The sequence below is a fragment of the Lemur catta genome, chromosome 6 (assembly GCF_020740605.2).
Source record: "Lemur catta isolate mLemCat1 chromosome 6, mLemCat1.pri, whole genome shotgun sequence".
Classification (NCBI taxonomy): domain Eukaryota; kingdom Metazoa; phylum Chordata; class Mammalia; order Primates; family Lemuridae; genus Lemur; species Lemur catta.
This window is the reverse complement of record NC_059133.1, coordinates 65,382,240-65,402,769: the sequence shown is the minus strand read 5'-3', so window position 1 is coordinate 65,402,769 and position 20,530 is coordinate 65,382,240. Positions and strand designations below refer to the sequence as shown.

The window sequence follows — 20,530 nt, the reverse complement described above, 5'->3', positions numbered from 1 at the left end:
CCTTGGTTCACTGCAGGTATTTAAGAGGAAAGGCATGAGCCGCACTTTCTGTGGAAGCCTTGGTGTGGTGGGCATGCCAACAGAGGGGAGCAGCCATTCCTGAGAGCCCTGGCTCAGTCGTCCCTTGGGGCAGAAAGATGGATTTCAATCAAGGAATTACAAAAACAAATAGAAACTTTCATCAACACAAGAGCTATGAAGTGTTTAAAATGGGGCATGGGATGAAGGAGAGAGGATTTCATCAAGTCAGGGAGCTAAGGAAAGACTGAGGAAAAGATAAGAGTTTAACTAGAAGAAGAGCAGAAAAGAACCATGTTCCAGGTACAGAGAACTACAAACAGCAGGTATGAAAGGAAGAAGGCCAGCATGGTTGGATGAAGAATGAGAATCAAACAGATTATGTGAGAAATTCTTTCTTCTTCCTCCCTCCTTCCTTCTCTTCCTCCTCCTCCTCGCCCTTCCCTCTTTTTTCTCCTCTATAAAATAGTAAATGGCATTGTTGCTATGGATTTCTAATAGAAATTAACACTGAAATAGAGAAAATACCTGACTCTTCATTGTTTATGAAAACCTCAAATTAATGAAGGCTTATTGTTAAGTGCACCGACCCCTCACCAAACATTTAATAAACTCCCACCACAACCCTGGCAATGTTTAGGCAATGGAAATACAAAGACAAAACGTGTCCTCTTCTTTCAGAAGTTTACTGATAAATCTACAATAGTTGCTTATTGGGAACTTCAGATTTATTTTCACAAGCTTGCTATATCAAATCATAAAAATAAATCAAAAAAATATTTCTCCTTTCCCCCTCAAGCCCTTGTAGACTAAATGCTATTTAATAGAAAATTTTCCAAGCTGCAGACAACCAGAAGCAGAGGGAAACTGAAGAAATCATAAACTAGCAAAATCAGCCTCTGCATAACAGAGAAGTGATTTTGTCATAATTAAACATATTTGTTCCATTCTGCATTTAGTGGAATTCAGCATATGTGTATGTATATATACAGACACATATATTCATTGGAAGTACATCATGTCACTATTTAAAAAATGAAACAAAATTTATTATTAACTCTAAACATTAAATATATGACTATGTATGTTGAAAACTATTTAACAGGAGAGCAATTAGTTTAGTATTTTTCCCTTACAGCCAGAAAAATTCATTGTATTTCTGTTTCTCTTACCAGGAACAACTCCTTTCACTGAACCTTTTACTGCAGGTCAGTATATTAATGTTTTACATGTGACATAAAAATATCTAATGGTATAACTTGTTAGTAACTTTGGGTTTTTAAGAAAATTGATATGAGAGTTTGGCTTTTGAAAAAATATTTCAAACAAGTAGTTTACTAGGCTTTTCCCACTGGTTTTTAAACTTATTTAAAAAACAGAATTTAACTTGTTTTTGATCAATATATATTGATTGGCTATAATACGGTTTTATTTTCTTCCTTAACTATTAACATAGCATCTACGACAGCAGTAAATATCTCAAAATTTTTTAAAAAGAATATACATTGAGAGAAAACATGTATATATCTAATATAAAGCAGCAATCAGCTATTTCATAATAGAGTTTTATCATTGTTATTGTCAGCCCTAGAGAATAGTGATTAGGGCCTAAAGTTCTGCTTATTTTAAAACAGTTACTCAGACAAATGTATGAAGACTTAGTGTGATCCAATTCAAAATGCAGAAAGGTATCTTTGTAAAACAAAAGCAAAAATAAATAAATAAAAGCACTAACCAGAATCTTTGAGAAAATATGAGAACAGAATCTTAGAAAGCAGAGAGCTCTGGGCAGAAAGTCACTGGATTCATTTATTCTATTTTCTGCAGTAGAAATTGATAATAAAGTTTAAATAGACTTTAGATGAGAAGTTTACTTTATGTTTTCCCCAGGCATTACTAGAATTTCGGTTCCCACCACCTCAGCTGCTGGAAGTGCAGGCACGACAGGAGTAGCGAGCCCCACGGCTCCCAGTGCTGGGAGCATATCAGGTAAATGAAGCTCAGAACCAAGTACACCAGCCTCAGCTAAGCAATGCTGCTCAGGACAATATTTTTCAAAATAAAAATACTAGACTTAGGTGATTATTCCTTATATGTAATTGAAATGTAATAGCTTATATTACATTTTTATAAGTTGCTTTCTTAAAGTATATCATGTTAGGACTATATGCACCCATTGTTTGATAGTTGGTGGTGGCCATGCACTGTTTTTAGGCAGGTGTTTGTTTTTTCTTTACCTTCATCAGGGACAACTGGAGTGTCACCAGGTGTAACCACAGCAGCTGACAATGGAATTTCAGGTAACACAGGCTTCAGAGCAGGTGAAACAAAGAAAGGAGTCGCTGTCTCTGTCATAGCTTGTTTCTACAAGGAGTCCTCTGTTTCAACTCAGCAACAACTTGACCCTGAGTCCAGCATTAGATAACGGGGGCCAAGTGTCAGAGCTATCTAAGTCAACTGGGTTAACTGGATGACTTTGTGGGACAATTCAATGATTAATATTTATATGTTAATAAAATATTAATGATACATTTCTATGGGACATGAAAAATTTTGAATTATCTGCAAATATGTAATACATAATTTAGTCAACATTAACACTATGGTAGTTGCTATGTCGTCATTATTCCTATGAGGTGAGAAGTTAATAAAAGGTCTCCAAGCTGGCAGAGGCGGGATTAGATCAGACTCCTCAGCCCCACATGTAATAGCTACTCCACAGTTCTGTGATCTGTGCCTAAGAGCATATATCCAACAAAAGCCAATGACAATATGGTTGTCCTTATGCATCTTGACTAAAGCTTAACTATTTTTGGTTTCATGAATAAAATATTATGTTGCTTAAGCACAGATAATTTTGCTTAAGAACAAACCTGAGTTCACCCCTGCATGTCATGCAATCAACTAATAATTTTAAGTAGTTCTTAAGTTTTTTCTCCTCTGCATCACATTTGCCTCTGCTTTTGTTCAGTGTTAAACATTTTCCACCTAGTCTCTGTGTCGTCTATTTAGCACACCTTCCTCCAACACAGTGGTGCGCACAGTGTGGTTCCTAGACCAGCAGTATTAGCATGTTCTGGGAACCTGTTAGAAATGCAAATTTCTGGGCCCACCTGCGTAGAATCAGAGGCTGTTGGAGTGGAGCCCAGCAAACAGTGTCTTAACAAGTCCTTTACACAGTGGATGCTCACCCAGGGGAGAACCACTGCTCTAACATTTCCACTCTTTCTCCACTTCCCTTCTAATTTACACTCCAGTCGATACCACGCCAGAATGACATTCCAGACACTCAGCTATCATCATGTCACTACACTACTTAAAATTCTTCAATTGTTCTGCTTGCTCTAAGATAAATCAAAACTCCTTTACATACCATTAAAAGACATTTCTTTAGTACATGTATGGGACTGTTTCTCTTTATGTGTTTATTAGCTAATCCGTGGCCTGATTTTATTTTTCTTTCATTTATTGTCCCTTAACAATTTTCTTCATTTAAAATTTATGACATAAATACTTTTTGGAATAAGATAGAGTTTATATTAAAAATAATGGGTTAAAAATATAGGCCGGGCGCGATGACTCACATCTGTAATCCTAGCACTCTGGGAGGCCGAGGTGGGTGGACTGCTCAAGGTCAGGAGTTCGAGACCAGCCTCAGCAAGAGCGAGACCCCGTCTCTACTAAAAAATAGAAAGAAATTATCTGGCCAACTAAAATATATATACGGAAAAAAAAATTAGCCGGGCATGGTGGCGCATGCCTGTAGTCCCAGCTACTCAGGAGGCTGAGGCAGTAGGATCGCTTAAGCCCAGGAGTTTGAGGTTGCTGTGAGCTAGGCTGACACCACGGCACTCACTCTAGCCCGGGCAACAAAGTGAGACTCTGTCTCAAAAAAAAAATATATAGTCTACATATAGCAGCACAAATTAAGAACTGGGTTAATTCCAATTAGATCAGTAAACCGATTGATTAATGGTTTAGGGTGATGACCATTTAGTTTATATTTCCTAAAATCTGAATCAATTACTTGAGTAATAATGACAAGTAACCTATCTCTTTTGATTATCAGGCAGTATGTACAGTGATTTTGAACAGGATTACTTAGTTTGGTCCACAGATAGGTGCCATCCAGACTGTTTGTTAATGGTCTTTGATGTGATAGAAACTGAAAGAGAGAACAAGCATTTAAGAAGATAGCAATTTGACATGATGCTCTTGTGTCATTGAATAAAGCCTTGTGTTCTGGATAGGTCTACTTTTAAAATTTTCATTCCTCTATTTACTTCTGTGGCATCTTTCAAAGCATCAATTTAGGACAGATTGGAAATTTTATAATCACAGACCATTTGAGAAGCACAAGGTAGAGTATAAACTCTAGGGCTAGACTGCTTGAGTTTGGCTCCTGGATCTACTGTCCACCACCAGCTGGGTAACCCAGAACAAGTCACTTAACCACATCCGATGAATAGGAATAGCAATAGTACTTGTTTGGAAGATTTTTATAAGATTAAATGAGTTGATTATGTCTAAGGCATTTTTTTAAATGCTATTTTTTATCAGGAGGAACAGAAGGCTCTACTGCACCAACAACCAGAAAGGAGGAAAGCAGCACACCTGGGGAACCAAGCAATGGAGCTACAAGCCCAGGAAAATCAGGCAAGCCAGAACACACCCTTTAGTGCCTGTTAAATGGGTACAAGTATCAAATCACGTAGGCTATTGGATAGATGATGAAAATTTTCAATAAGATTAAAACCTTGACTCGAATCTCCCAATCTTTTCCTTCTAAGATGGCATACACTGAAACCATGCTACTGTGTTTATCAGGTACAACTGGAGCACCCGTGGAAGTGAGCACAGGAGCAGGCAGCAAAAGCACACCTGGAGCATCAGGCACTGGGGCCACCAGCATCGGACACCCAGCAGGCAAGACGAAGCCCCCTTTGGGGATTGCACTGGGGGATCCAACACATACTGATTCACTGAGACCCTGGAATATGATAATGAGATGAAGTAAAGACAACCAAGGACATTTTAGCAATGAATGACTTGATACTATGAAATGTCCTGTAAGAGTGTTTTCTTCGTAACTTTCCATATATGTCAAGCACCTTTGTTCTTCCAATTAGGAACAACTAGAAGAGCAGATGCAACCCCCACTGGAGCTGCTGGTGAAAATACATCTGGAAGAACAGGTACTAAAGTGGCATAACCAGCATGAAATCCAGCCCGCAGACATGTGGGCTTTCTGGTCAAAATTTAGTCAGAATAAGGTTTCCTGAGGAATCCAAACATTGTTATTTAGGTAATGCCACGTGTATAGAGGATCAGTACTCTATACAAATATTAGGTATTAGTTGTGTGCCTAATATTGTGTTAGATGCTTTGTGGAATATAGGAAAAGAATAAGATCATATACCTGTTCTCACTCCACTTTGGATAAGGAGGAATTAATATTCATACAGATGTAGATGACAAAGACTAAGCAAGACAGGAGTTAATCCAATGAGGACAAGGTACTTGCTGGGCACAAGGTGATCCAGTAAGAAAAGACAAGATAATTCAATGTTGAACTATTCTATGTTGAGTGTTGAATTATCTACATGATTGCTGTATTTTACTAAGAAAGAGTACTGTAGTGTGATCAGTACCTTATCAAGGTTACCTGATTTATCTGATTTACCTTGAACAAGAACATAACACCCAGTGAAATTTATGGGATAGATCCATTTTTTAAAGGAAAAAAGCAAGCATAATTCAGGTCACTTTTATAGGAAGATTTAAGTTTATGTTTTCTTAACCTGACATATTTTTTCATGTTAAAAAAATCAGGCAAACCTGCTGTATCATCTGGAACAACCCCCAAAAGTGGAGGTGACAGTACCCCTGGAGAAGCAGGTATTGCAGCCATAGGTTCTGGTAAGATCAACCAGGTTGGGCATGATGTCTCAGCAGCTCCCAGCCATGCTCTCCCACAGCACGTGATGGTCTGTAAATTCAGACTGTAACTGGTATTAGAAGGCTGGGCTGAGGAAAGTTGGAGGGATAGCATCTTTTACTTTATTTTTCTGAGAATTCCCAAGTACTCACAGTAATGGCAGGAGTAACATACATCTCTACACCTCTTGTTCTTGGTTTCAGGGACCACAGGTGTTTATGTAGCCTCCATCACTGCCAGCCCTAGAACCTCAGCTCTCCCAGCCACAACCTCTGAAAGCAGCAAATCAGGTAAGAAAAAGGGAGAAATCAGTGATTGCACAGGGGTAAAATGGAGTGTGTGGCTCTGTCCCCATTCCCTTTATTTGGCAGCGCTGTGAAAATGGAAAGGAATTTCTATGAGACTGGAGTTAGGGAGTCCAGTTAATGACCAACAGTATTTGAGGTAGTAATTGGAGGTCTGGCTTAGATGGTATTTCTTTAATCTTATACAATCTCTAGAATCCCTGAGTGTGTTTATGGGCCATGGAGATTCCAAGACTCCTGCCCCAGAACTTCTGAGACTGTGAGTCTGGAGTGGGGCTGGGGTCATGGTTTGCAATCCTGGCTATGAATTACAATCAACTGGAGAAATTTTTGAAAATATATACTGAAGAGTCCTTCATGGACTAATTGAATCTGGATCTCTAGAAGAAGAGACTGGGCATCAATATTTTTTAAAAGCCTCATGGTTCCAATGTGCAGCCCAGGTTGAGAATTATTAGGCTCAAATACCTGACTATTAAATGAGTAAATAATAAACAGGCTTATCTACAAGCAACAAATAAATAAGCAATTTAGAAAGAGTGAGCCATTTTTGGAAATGGAAAAGTGTAAACAAAAGGTATCTTGAAAGCAGAGATTAGCACATTCTGCTCTGCTTAATCAAAGATCATAATCTATATTTATTGTTTATTTGAAAGAAACTGCTGGACCATCAGTTGGTGAAACAACTGGAGCCCCAAGCAGTGAAGTGACACCATCTGAAGGCACAGCAGGTGAGTGGAGGATGTCATTCTGAGGCTGTCAAAAAGGACAGTCTTTCACCAGAATCCTGCTAATTTCACTTGGTATTAATTAAACACCATCCAGCAAAAGATATAGAATGGTGTATAAATAGTTAATATTTTCACAAAAATTTTTACTTTATGGTTTCTCCAAATCTCTCCTTCAAAAGAACTACAGTACTGAGTTATCACAATAATATATGTGTTCTCCCAGGACTGTGTTCATCAGTTAGAACAGGACAGTCTGTTGGAACTACCACTGGATCTGCCAGTGGAACATAGTTAGAACATCTTTTACTGGTTCCAGCCCACCTGAGAACTCAGAAGGCCAGGCCCTGGCTCACCTAGTTACTTTAGTGGTTGTCGCATCATAAGCTTAGCTGGGAACTCAAATTCTTATAGGTTTAAGTGAATTTAGCCATGGCTATAATTTTAGGGCAAAGGATCATGGATAGTGTAAGTCCTAGTGCCTCCTCATTCTCCCTCCAAAAAGACCTCTGAAATTTTTTCCAAGAGTACTTTCATCATAAGCATCTATGTGGACTAGATTGCCAGAACAAAACACAGGATGCCAATTAAATTTGAATTTCATGTACATAAGGAATAATTTCTTTAGTATAAGTATGTCTCATGTAATAATTAGAACATGGTATTTGCTGTTTATCTGAGATTCAGATTTAACTGGGTGTCCTGTAGTTTTATTTGTTAATTCTTGAGACTCCAGTGCAGACTGAGCACTGTTGTTGTTTTCAATTAGTAACAATTGGAGTGGGGAATGCAGCTACTACTGGAGCTGCTGGTGAAAACACTTCTGGAGCATCAGGTATGGAAAGATGCATAATCAGAACAAACACAGCCAGTAGAAATGTAATTTGGTTACTTAAAATTTTGTCAGAAACAAGGTTTCCTGGAGAGTTTAGTTATTATTATTTGTATAATGTCAAAACCACATACCAGAAATAAATCAAGAGATATTTGTTGTGTGTGCAGTATCATACTGGGTACTACAGACCAGCAGTCCCTAAACTTTTTGACACCAGGCACTGGTATCATGGAAGACAGTTTATCCATGGACGAGGGGGTCGGGGAGGGTGGTGTCCCTGCTACCTTGGCTCCACCTCCGATCATCAGGTGTTGGATTCTCATAGGGAGCGCGCAACCTGGATCCCTCGTATGTGCAGTCTGCAGTGGAGTTTGTGCTCCTATGTGGGTCTGACACCACTGCTGATCTGATGGTGTGGGGCCGTGATGCGAGCGATGGGGAGCAGCTGTGGGCGCAGGTGGGGCTTCTCTCTTGTTCACCTGCCGCTCGCCTCCTGCTGTGCACCCACTTCCTGGTGGGTGGCAGACTGGTGCCAGTCCACTGCCCAGGGGTTGGGGACTGTAGCTACAGACGACATAAAAGAGCAGTTAGACTAAGGAAATGGTTCTCATAGAACTTCATTTCTGAGCAAAATAAATTAATATTTATAATACACACAAATGCAAACAACATGCAAGGCAGAAGATAAAGTCCAGAAATTGTTCAATGACAGGTTTTGGAGTAGGAACTTGAGAGGCAATTCTAGTAAGGTGACTGGTTAATTGGGGTTAAAAACAACATACTATTCTATTTTAAAAAGAGTGTATTATAATTAGTGTACAATGAGCTGTATCTTTGTGCCTTAACTTGAACAAAAACTCAAAATACAAGTAAGCTAAGTGAAATAGTGAAATATTAGGAATCTATTCAACCTCAGGGGAATAAATAGCCATCATCTTTCAGGTGTTGGAGAAGTAGAATTGAAAACAAAATATTCTCTGAACCCAGAAACTGTCTCCACAAAGGTGGTAGAGAATAAAAAATGGAATTATTATTGAAGAAGCATTAAACCATCATATGATGTGCTTCACAGTCTCATAAGAGGGTGCAAAATCAGAGAGAAATCTCGCTCTTTTATATATCCAAGTTGATACAACCCGATACATACATGTTCTTGATACAAATAATAATCATCCTCAAGTAAGAGGACTTGACAGTACCATTTATTACACATAGTTCATCCTAAATTCATCTCTGGAAATGAAACAGGTGAGTGAGGTGTTCACAGCTGAATCTGTGGAGAACCTTCCTTATCTAGTCTCTTAAATGTTGTATCTCTGTTGTGACTATCTAATGACCTGGTGAAATATTCAAATACACCAAAAATGCTTTTATCACAAGCAGAACGGGATTTAGTTAGCCGTTGTATCAACCTGATCCTTAATTTGTGCTGATGCTTATAGAAATGAGTAGCATTTAAGCTCAGGGAACCAATGGAAAAACTATTTAAAAAAATAAAAAGGAGGCAGGAAAATGATGGTTGGCTGCATGAATTAGAATCTGCAGGTACCTTGTTCTAGAAACCATAATCGTCAACACAGAGCCCGCACCTGGAGTGTTTAGAGGGGACAGAGAAGACCAAGACTGCAAAGACAAGGAAAGATGACGGCTGAGGAGCTCAGAGGGGAGCAGGGATTTGGGTAAGAGCATCCCAGAAGAAAGGAAAGGAGAAAGACCCTTCCATATACCTGGAAGAATTAATCCTGAACAATTCTGCAACTTATTTTTAAAAACTATGAGACTTGGTTTGCTCCTAGGTAACAGTAAGTCAAATGAATTATTTAAAACTTATGAACCAAGCAAGAGCACCTTAAGTTTATTAAAAAGGAAAAAAAAAGAGCATTAAGGAAAAAGTTGTTTAATAATGTCTTTTAATAATTTTTACTGAAGGTTTTTCTGATTAAGAAAACCATTTATGTGATTTATAATATTAATAGATCTAAGCAAAATAAAAACAACTGGTCATTCCCACAGAGGCTAAAAGGTATTTGATAAACCTCCAGTAAACAATATGATGGAAAATAGCCACTCAAAATAATGCAAATAAATGGATACTTAAAATGATAAAATGCATATACCTATACCTCAGCCACACATGTGGCATCTTAATGAGGAATTACCAGACATATTCCACTAATGGCAACAACAAGGTAAGGATACATACTATAATACTACTGTTTAACATGTTTTAGAGTTATTAATAAACTGGGATTAGATAGTAATTAGAGGTAAAAAATTTGAAATAGAATATATTAAATTGTTCCTATCTTCAGGTGATACAGTAGTACGACTGTAAACACTAGAGAATCAGTGGAAAAACTACAAACAGTAGGACCTTTTAATAAGGTACCAAGATATAAGATTAATCTGTCAAAATTAATTGTCTTCATGAATACAAACAATAACAAGTTAAAATATATATTGGAAGATAAAACTCCAATTTATAATGACAACAAAAAATACCTGGGAATAATCCAAACAAGATAGCAAAACTTACATGAGGAAAACTTTAAAACTCTCCTTAAAGGCACAAAAGTGTCTTTGACCAAATGGAAAAGCATATTGTGGCAGGGTCCCCAAACCCCCTCAGGTTTTGTCATTTGCTAGGACTCACCAGCCTCAGTATACAGTCACACTCATGGCTATGATTTATTATAGCAAAAGGATAGAAAGAAAAATCAGCAAAGGGAAGAAGTACATAGAACAAAGTCTGAAGAAAACTAGAATAAAAGAAGATGTGAATTGAAGTTCACAGAAAAAAAAGTGTAAATGGTTTTTAATCATATAAAAAGATTATCAACGTTACACACAAGAAGAAGGCAAATTAAAACTACACTGAGATACCATTTCTCACTTTTTAGATTGGCAGAAATCCAAAAGTTTGACAACAGCCCTGTTGACAGGTCTGGAAAGAAACAGGTGGTGCTCTGTACGTTACTGGGAGGAGCACAAAACGTTACAGCTCCATGGAGGGCAACTTGGCAAAACCTAACAGAATTACAGATTCATTTACCCTTTGACCCAGAAATCCCACTTAGTGCTCTACCCTGAAGTTATACAATCAAAGTACAAAATAACATATGTATAAGCTTTGATACTGGCATTGTTTTTAAGAGAAAAAGATTGGAAATAACTCACATTTCCAATCAGAGAAGACACATTGAATAAAATATGGTATAAAGTAGCACTAGGCCATCCTAATAAAAGAGTGAGGAAGATCCCTGTGTAATGATCCAGAGTTATTTCCAGAATTTATTAAGGAAAAAAAGCAGCAGAATTGTGCATGTAATTTGTACCTTTATGACATAAAAAACCAAACACTAAAATTGAAAACCAACCAAAACAAGTAAACATATTTAAATCTCAAATCATACTTACATGCAGAAAATAAATATTTCACATAATCAGACTGTACATGTTTAGTGTCATATATTTTGAGGACAACGGGATTGCTATGAAATCTTAAACTTTATTAATTTTATTCTTACTAGTTATATTAGTATTCCTACTTTGAATGACTTTTACATATTATACAATAAAGCAATATGAATGTTATTGGAAACCAAGATTTTAAATGTAAGAGAAAAAAGAAACAGGAATTAAATAATTAAGTAAATCCCTGTCATGTTGCATTTGAGTTGGAAATATCAATATGAACTCATGACATATATATGATTTATATAAACGTATATAATTACATTTTTATACATATATATTTCTAACATATATAAAAATATCTATGGATATATACATATATACCTCCTACACACACATATATACATACCTTCTAACTCGGACCATTGAAATGGCCTAAAAGCAATGGTATCTTAATCGTAGTGTGCACCACCTATCACCCAGTTTGGGCTCCTAAATTTCTGTGTTCATTGTTGGTTGGAGAAATGACTAATACCAGGTCTGGGACAGGAAAAGTACTAAGTGAGCTTGGGACTTCCTGAGTCAGAAAACGAGGAAGCATTCAAAGACTAAGGGAGCTCTGCCGAAATGACAAGGCTGCCAAACTGCAGCAGCTCCTGTTGACCAAATGTGGGGAATCTTGAGCACTAAAAAAAATAAGTACTGTGATTGAAACACATTGATAATATTAAAATATTCATGACTCAATGATAATTAATGAAGAGGACAGCAAAAGCAACAGTGGGTTTGATACTGATGGAGGTGACTATTATGCCAAGTCCATATTCTGAAAATTGGTAATTAAGGGAAAAAATTAAATAATTATCAAGCATTTTTATTAGAAACTATGGATCAAGGTATCCAGATAGTTCCTGTTGATAAGAAAAGTCTCTCTTTTAAAAGAAAAATGCCAACTAATACATGTTGAAAAAAAGACACAATTAGAAAAATCACTGTTTTACAACCCTGAGTGAAATAGGCAATCAGCATAAATAAATGCTGAAAACATTAGGTGAAAGGTTGACTAGTACCTGTGTGTTTGCCTGATACCAAAGTGTCAGCCACCAGATTACTTGCTATTTGCAAAGGGGAAAAATAATTTACACTGGAGAGATCTGGCTGTCACCACCTAAACCTAGTGATCAAATATGGCTTCACTGATAGTGGGAACTTGACGTTATGTATCTCTTTTTACAATACATTATGTAGAAAGTATTCCTGCCCAAAATTATGAACCTGAATCTAATCTGTTTTTATATTTCAGAATATTACAGGGGTAAAAATATTTTGGATACATAAATTGTTTTTGTATCATTTGAGTCAAAGTTGTAAGTGTGCCCATCCCTCAGATCGTGTGCGTTGTACCCATTAAGTGTGCGAATTGACCCTTCCCCTCCTCCCCCCTCCCACCTGCTTGATTTCTGATGAATGTTATTTCCATACCAGCACATAAGTGTTGATTGATTAGTTGCAATTTAATGGTGAATACATGTGGTGTTTGTTTCTCCATTCTTGTGATACTTCACTTAGAAGAATGGTCTCCAGTTCCATCCAGGTTAATACAAGAGGTATTAGTTCACCACTTTTTTATGGCTAAGTATTGCTCCATGGTATACATATATCACATTTTATTAAGCCACTCATGTATTGATGGGCACTGGGTTGTTTTCACATCTTTGCAGTTGTGAATTGTGCTGCTATAAGCATTCGAGTGCAGGTGTCTTTTTTATAGAATGTCTTTTTTTGATTTGAGTAAATACTCAGTAGTGAGATTGCTGGATCAAATGGTAGTTCTACGAACCAAGAGACTCCTGGAATTGATCAATGAATTCAGTAAAGTCTCGGGATACAAAATCAATACACACAAATCAGAGGCATTCATATATGCCAATAACAGTCAAACGGAGAACCAAATTAAGGACTCAATACCCTTCAAAATATCAACAAAGAGAATAAAATACCTAGGAATATATTTAACTAAAGAGGTAAAGGACCTCTGTAGGGAGAACTACGAAACACTGAGGAAGGAAATTGCAGAACATGTAAATAGGTGGAAAACCATACCATGCTCGTGGATCAGAAGAATCAACATTGTTAAAATGACTACACTGCCCAAAGTTATCTACAGATTCAATGCAATCCCTATTAAATTACCAACATCATTTTTCACAGATATAGAAAGAATAATTCTACGCTTTGTGTGGAACCAGAGAAGACCCCGTTTAGCAAAAGCAATTTTAAGCAACAAAAACAAAATGGGAGGTATTAATTTACCAGACTTCAAACTTATACTACAAAGCTGTGATTATTAAAACTGCTTGGTATTGGCACAAGTGCAGGGACACAGACCAATGGAACAGAACAGAAAATCCAAATATAAAACCATCCTCATATAGCCATCTAATCTTTGACAAAGCAGACAAAAACATACTCTTGGGGAAAAGATTCCTTATTTAATAAATGGTGCTGGGAAAACTGCATCTCCATACTACTTTCCATAGAAGTTTTACTAGTTTGCAGTCCCACCAGCAGTGTACGAGTGAGTGTTCCTATCTCTCTGCATCCATGCCATCATTTGTTGTTTTGGGACTTTTTGATAAAAGCCATTCTCACTGGAGGTAAATGATATCTCATTGTGGTTTTGTTTTGCATTTCCCTGATGATTAGAGATGTTGAGCATTTTTTCATGTTTGTTAGCCATTAGTTTATCTTCTTTTGAAAAGTATCTGTTCATGTCTTTTGCCCAATTTTTAATGGGGTTGTTTGTTTTGTTTTTGCTGATTTACTTGAATTCTTTATAGGTTCTAGTTATCAGCCCTTTATCAGATACATAGCATGCAGATATTTTGTCCCATTCTGTAGATTGTCTGTTCACTCTAATGATTGTTTCCTTGGTTGTGCAGAATCTTTCTAATTTAATAAAGTCCCATTTGTTAATTTTTGTTGCTACTCTGATTGCTTTTGGGGTCTTGTTCATAAATTCTTTGCTTAGGCCAATGTCTGTATGAGTTTTTTCCAACACTTTCTTCTAGAATTGTTATAGTTTCATGCCTTAGGTTTAAGTCTGTTATCCATCATGAGTTGATTTTTGTGAGTGGTGAGAGGTGCAAATCCTGTTTCCGTCTTCTACATGTGGATATAATTTTCCCGGCACCATTTATTGAATAGGGATTTTTTTCCCCTCAGTGTTTGTTTTTATCTGCTTTGTCAAAGATCATATGGCAATATGAGGATGGTTTTATATCTGAGTTCTCTGTTCTTATCCATTTATATGTCTCTGTTCTTGTGCCAGTACCATGCTATTTTAGTTACTATAGCCTTATAGTATAGCTGGGAGTCTGGTAAATTGATGTGTGCCAATTTGTTCTTTTTGCTTAAGGTTGCTTTTGCTATACGGGGTCTTCTCTGGTTCCATATGAAGCATAGAGTTATTTTTTCTAGATCTGTGAAAAATGATGTTGGTATTTTAATAGGAATTGCATTGAATCTGTAGATCAGTTTGGGTAGTATATACATTTTAACAATGTTGATTCTGCCAACCAATGAGCATGGTATGTTTTTCCATTTGTTTACATCCTCTGCTATTTCCTTCCACAGTGTTTCATAATTCTCTCTGTAGAGGTCTTTCATCTCCTTAGTTAAATATATTCCTAGGTATTTTATTTTCTTTGTTGCTATTGTGAAGAGTATTGAGTCTTTGATTTTTTTCTGAGTTTGACTGTTGGTGGTGTATAGGAATGCTACTGATTTGTGTATATTGATTTTGTAACCCGAGACTTTGCTGAATTTATTTATCAATCCCACTAGTCTGTTAGCAGAATCTTTGGGGTTTTCTAGATATAAGATCATCTTATCAGCAAAGAGTGATAGTTTGACCTCTTCTGGCCCCATTTGGACACCCTTGATTTCCTTCTCTTATATGACTGCTCTAGCTAGCACTTCCAGCACTGTGTTGAATAGAAGTGGTGATAGTGGGCAACCTTGTCTGGTTCCAGTTCTAAGCAGGAATGCTTTCAATTTTTCCCACTTTAGTATGGTGTTGGCTGTGGGTTTGTCATATATGGCTTTTATAATTTTGAGGAAAGTCCTGTGTGTGCCTGTTTTGTTAAGTGTTCTTATCATCAAAAGGTGCTGAATTTTGTCAAATGCTTTTTCTGCATCTATTGAGAGGATCATATGGTCTTTGTGTTTACTTCTATTTACGAGGTGAATTACATTTATAGATTTGTGTATGCTGTACCACCCTGCATCTCTGGAATGAAGCCCACTTGGTGGTGATGAATCTAGATATTCTAAATATAGCTCATTGTTTCCCTGTAATGTTAATTAACTTACTCCTTCATGCTCTGGATGCTCTACAAACTGAAAATGCATGTATGAGTTTAATTGCAATACAAAAAGCCTCATCTCTTCAATGTTATAAAATGGAATTAGAATTCCTACCAGGAGAAATGTGTAATTTTCATTTTTAATAGGCTCTCCAGGTGATTCTTATACACATTAATATTTAAGAATTACTACATACAACATTCTTGAGCAGAGAATATATTCTTGATGAAGAATATTGACCTGGTAATTGGGTGAAATTAGGAAACAATTACAATATTTCAGGTAAGAGGAGGAAGACATGAATTAGGATGGTAAAAGAGGTCATATTAATAGAAACATTATTGATCATCAAATTTAATTTAATTAAGCATTACCATATTACTTTTATTCTTTCTTTTTAAACAGAAACAACTGGGATATCAGGTGAATCAACTACACTGGCAAGAAGCAGCACCGGAACGCCAGACAGTGAGTTTGAGTTGGGATTTGGTACCCAGAAATGGCTAAATAATCACAGAAGCCTATTCATTCAAATAAATTATATTGGTCAAAAACAAAGCTATTGAAAATCTCAAAAAAATAAATGATAAGAATGTTTAAGAATATTTAATATTTTCCTTGATTTCTTAGAAATTTTAGAAACTAATATAATACCAGCTGCTTTTGTCCAGTAGAAGGGTCTGTGGTAGCTACCACTGGATCAGGCAGTAGGAAGATGGCTGGAAGAGCAGGCACTGGGACCACTGGCCCTGGAAACCCAGCAGGTAAGACAAGCACATCTTAGTGTTAGACCAAGGGTCAAAAACAATTATTATATATAATTATATATATAACTATAATAAACGCAAGTGAGTTTTAAAAACAGAAGTTAATTACAAGAGAAATGATTGAGGAAAATTCTAGCAATAATAAAATAATTTTAATAATGAACTTTTGGCCAGGAGCAGTGGTACACACACACTTTGGAAGGCCAAGGCAGGATGGCTTGAGCCCAGGAGTTCAAAACGAGTTTGGGCAATAGTGTGACCCTCTTTCTACAAAAAATTAAAAAATTATCCCAGGGTGGTGGTTCATGCCTGTAGTCCCAGCTACTCAGGAGGCAGAGGCAAGGAGGATAGCTTGAGCCTGGGAGTTGGAGGCTGCAGTGAGCTATGAAGACACCACTGTACTCTAGCACTCTAGCCTGGGCAGCAGACCAAGACCCTGGCTCACAAAAAAAAAAACAAAAAACAAAAAAAAAAACTTTTGCTAGAAAGCACTTGTTGCATAGCAACAATGTATAGACAGAACCTCATTATTTTTAAAATTGGATACAACTGGAAGATCAGATGGAGCAACCACTTTAGATTCAGATGAAGTTACATTTGGAGCATCATTCATATTTAAAATCATATCTAATTAGAGAAATGTAATCTCCTGGATCAAAATTTGATTTAACAAAAGAGATTGTGAAGAATTCAGTACCTATAAATAAATTAATGGAAACACTTATATTTTATTGAAACAATATTTGTTGAGAGCTTAGTATTGTTAGGTATCAGAGATATCAGAAGACTGTCCTGTACTTATAATTTAAACACATGAAAAAAGCAAGAAGTAAGTAATATAGAAATGTGAAAATGGTGCGGATGAGAAAAGAATGTAATCTGGAATGAAAGCTTCTAGGTAATTCTAGGAAGAGGTATGTTCAATGTCAAAGGCATATATAAATTCCATGTTTAAAATAAGGATTGTGACATTGTAATGAGTGTGTTATCAGATTAGTCTGTATGCCTGTTCTGAGCAAGGAGTCCTAATATCACTGAATTGAGTAAATATTTGTGGGTATAAATATGTTCTGGAAGAGATTTCCAAGCTTCTTTCAGGTCATAGTGGTTGAATAAAAGCCAGTTCCTTAAACTGTGTTTTTTTTTTTTTCTGAAAATCTCAGGCACACCTGCAGTACCACCTGAAGCAACCCCTGGAGCTGGAGGAAGTAGCACTCACAGGGAACCAGGCACTGGAACCACAAGTCTTGGAAAGTCAGGTGAGTCTGGACATGACTCCTTAGCAGGTCCCAACCATGCCTTGCTCAGCAGGGAGTGGACTAATGGTCAAGCTATAATGGGTATTAGATTTCTGACCAAAGGGAAAACATAGGGAAGATGCCCTTAATGCCATATACTTTAGAAATCTCAGTCCTGTGCTATCAGCACAGAATAGGGACCAGCATATTTGCAGCATTGACAGTGAACTACTGTCATTGATAACTAGGGACCCCAGCAATATCTGGTGTCTCAAGCACCAGTAGCCCTGTGAGTGAAAACTCCAATGCAGCCTCAATGGCAATTTCTGGAAGCAAACCAGGTGGGTAGAATGGAGGACTCAGTGCTTGCCCAGGGGCAATATGGGGTGTAGTGTAACACTGCTCCTTAAAATAAGTATCATGCAATTAAGCAAGCCAATCACTTAACTTCTGTAATCTTTGTTTCCTTGTCTCTAAAATGTACGGCAAAGTTATCTACTTATTGGGATTGTGACGAGGATCCAATGAAATAATGAATAGTGTAAATCAAAGCACATTAAAAATATATAAAGGATAATTATTATTGATATAGAAAAATAGATATTTCTGTAATTTTAAGTTGGAAGTTATCTCATAGTTTAAAAAATTCTGTAAGTTATCTCATAGTTTAAAAAATTCTGTAAATGAGCTCTTTCTATTTTTTTCTTTGCAACAGGTACACCTGAAACATCAGGTGGTACAACTAGTGGTGGTGAAAGTACACCTGGGCTGCCCAGCAGTGGTACTAATACCACAAGCTCTTCACATAAACCAGGTGAGGTTAGCTAAGCATCAAAAAGTCATAAAAATCTGAGTCAATATAGAAACTTGTTTATAAAAGACTATTTAGTAGGATATTTATTGACTTGAAAATCTTTACCGCTTGAAAATTAGAGCACTGTTATTCAAATATTATGTGAATCAATTAGGAAGATTGCCCTTGCATTCTTTGTTATTAGGTATTTATACACTATTGGGGTATCAGAGAAACACCTAATGTCACATTTGAAATCTGATAGTGTTATGTGGCCAGTTTAGAAATCACTAGAATGTTACTTGATACAACCATAGTGGAACGAAGTAAAAAAAGTAATAGTAATCATCTAACATTTCACCTTAGTCTTTAAATGTTTTTGAGTAAAGGACTTCTTAGGATGTATTTGCTTATCCAGTTAGTTACGATTTCATTTTTTATGTTTTGCATTTGTCCAGAAAAAAATCACTTAGAGAACAAGCTAAAATAATAAAATATAGGTTAAAAATACTTAATAATTACAAAATGATATGTTAGTTATCTTTGCATGTCATTGATTTTTATGTGATTTTTCCCATCTACAAATATTTAAGAGTTCAATAAATTCTTTTCTATCTTGAAAAATAGGCTGTTGGATATGGAAAGCTTATCAGGAATCAACAAGGATATTCAAATTTTAAATTGGAATTCTTTTCTTGCAATCTTTTGCAAAACATCACTATCTTTAGTAATAGAAAATTTTTGTGGTTTAAAGTATTAACATATTTTTCCATAAGTTCTTTATTGAACAGAGATCTAGAACCTTGATGAACAGCTTTTCCTATTTGGAAAAATAACTTTTAAATTACATTGCCTCTGAATTGTGTAAAAATTCAGAAACAGTTTTCTCCCTAAAACATCTACACATTGGATTTTAACAATTCTTCTTTTTCTCCAATTTGCAAATAGGCCATTGGTTTTCAAAGTCTTCTTTTCTAGAATTTGAAATTTGCCTCATTTGCTCAAAGCTCACCTATAGAAGAAAAATGTAAAGTGAGCAATGGGTCTTGCCACTCCTTACCAAACAATGTTTGTGTCTCATAATACTTAACCTGTTTCAAAGTACTGAAGATATAGATTAAAATTAAATAAATAAATTGATCGGTAAATGTTTCGTAGAAAGCAACCAACCCTCCCAAAAAAACCTTGCCTGAAAAATGTAATTTGTAGAATAAAATAATACCATTCATATATCTTAGTTTTTACTGGATATATTGAGTCCAATTTAATTAATAAAATAAAGACATGAAATAGTCATTTACCATTATATAATATCATTTGTGAATCATCTTAATCTATTTTAACAAAAATAAAAATGATAATCAGAAAAAAGTATACCAAGTATAAAATGGACAAAGTGTTCTCACATATGTCAACCACCCTGAGCAGTTGACAGTATATTATTAATTATTCAAATTTTATATGTGAAAAATCAATGTGTTTACCCCAAAGTCACAGGATGAGTATGTGGTGGGGCCAGAACAGGGCTTAGATTGTTAATTCTTTATCCAGTCATTCTTTATTACTAGTCAAGCCACAAACATGGTGAATTTCTGTAAAAGCTAGAGGAAGATCTTTTCACCTTGCCTGTTTTTGTTTACAGTTGTGTGCCCAATGCCTAGCTCATTTCCTGGTTTGAGTACTTGATAAATATCTGTTGGATATCTGGTGAATAAGTAAATAAGTGAATCTTAGCTCCCAGTCTTGTAAAGGATAAAGAGATTTTATTCTCATCAGTGAGGTAAAATAACAGGCCACGTGGAAGAGAAACTTCTGGAAGCATTAGAGATGTGAGGAGGGAGTAGACTATTTTTTGCTATACCCATGCAATAGAGTTTTGCTGCAAACATGTACCTATCCACACACATATCATTGTGCAGACCCTTGTCTCTATAAATCCAAGGTTTCCATTTTCATCTGGTTCTTTAGTGGAATTCTTAATATTAGGATCTCAGAACTAGAGAATTCTGGGTAGTACCAGATCTCCCTTCATGCCCACACCTGTTCTCCTAGTCTTCCTGATATTAGTAAATAGTACCATCACTGACTCGGTTCACTCAGGTAAAATTTTTAGAGTTATCCTTGAT

General features: G+C 36.3%; 1 protein-coding gene across 1 annotated transcript in view; it reads left to right on the top strand.

Moving 5' to 3' along the window:
• The window catches only part of MUC19 (mucin 19, oligomeric), a 146,959-nt gene that overhangs the window by 48,711 nt on the left and 77,718 nt on the right, over positions 1-20,530 (top strand). Inside the window, 15 exon segments of the mRNA XM_045555171.1 lie at positions 1,194-1,226; positions 1,909-2,007; positions 5,148-5,213; positions 5,851-5,937; positions 6,160-6,246; positions 6,918-6,996; positions 7,235-7,275; positions 7,278-7,313; positions 7,316-7,363; positions 7,759-7,824; positions 14,079-14,084; positions 16,278-16,370; positions 17,531-17,632; positions 17,860-17,952; positions 18,327-18,425. Coding sequence (XP_045411127.1) covers positions 1,194-1,226; positions 1,909-2,007; positions 5,148-5,213; positions 5,851-5,937; positions 6,160-6,246; positions 6,918-6,996; positions 7,235-7,275; positions 7,278-7,313; positions 7,316-7,363; positions 7,759-7,824; positions 14,079-14,084; positions 16,278-16,370; positions 17,531-17,632; positions 17,860-17,952; positions 18,327-18,425 — 1,035 coding nt within the window.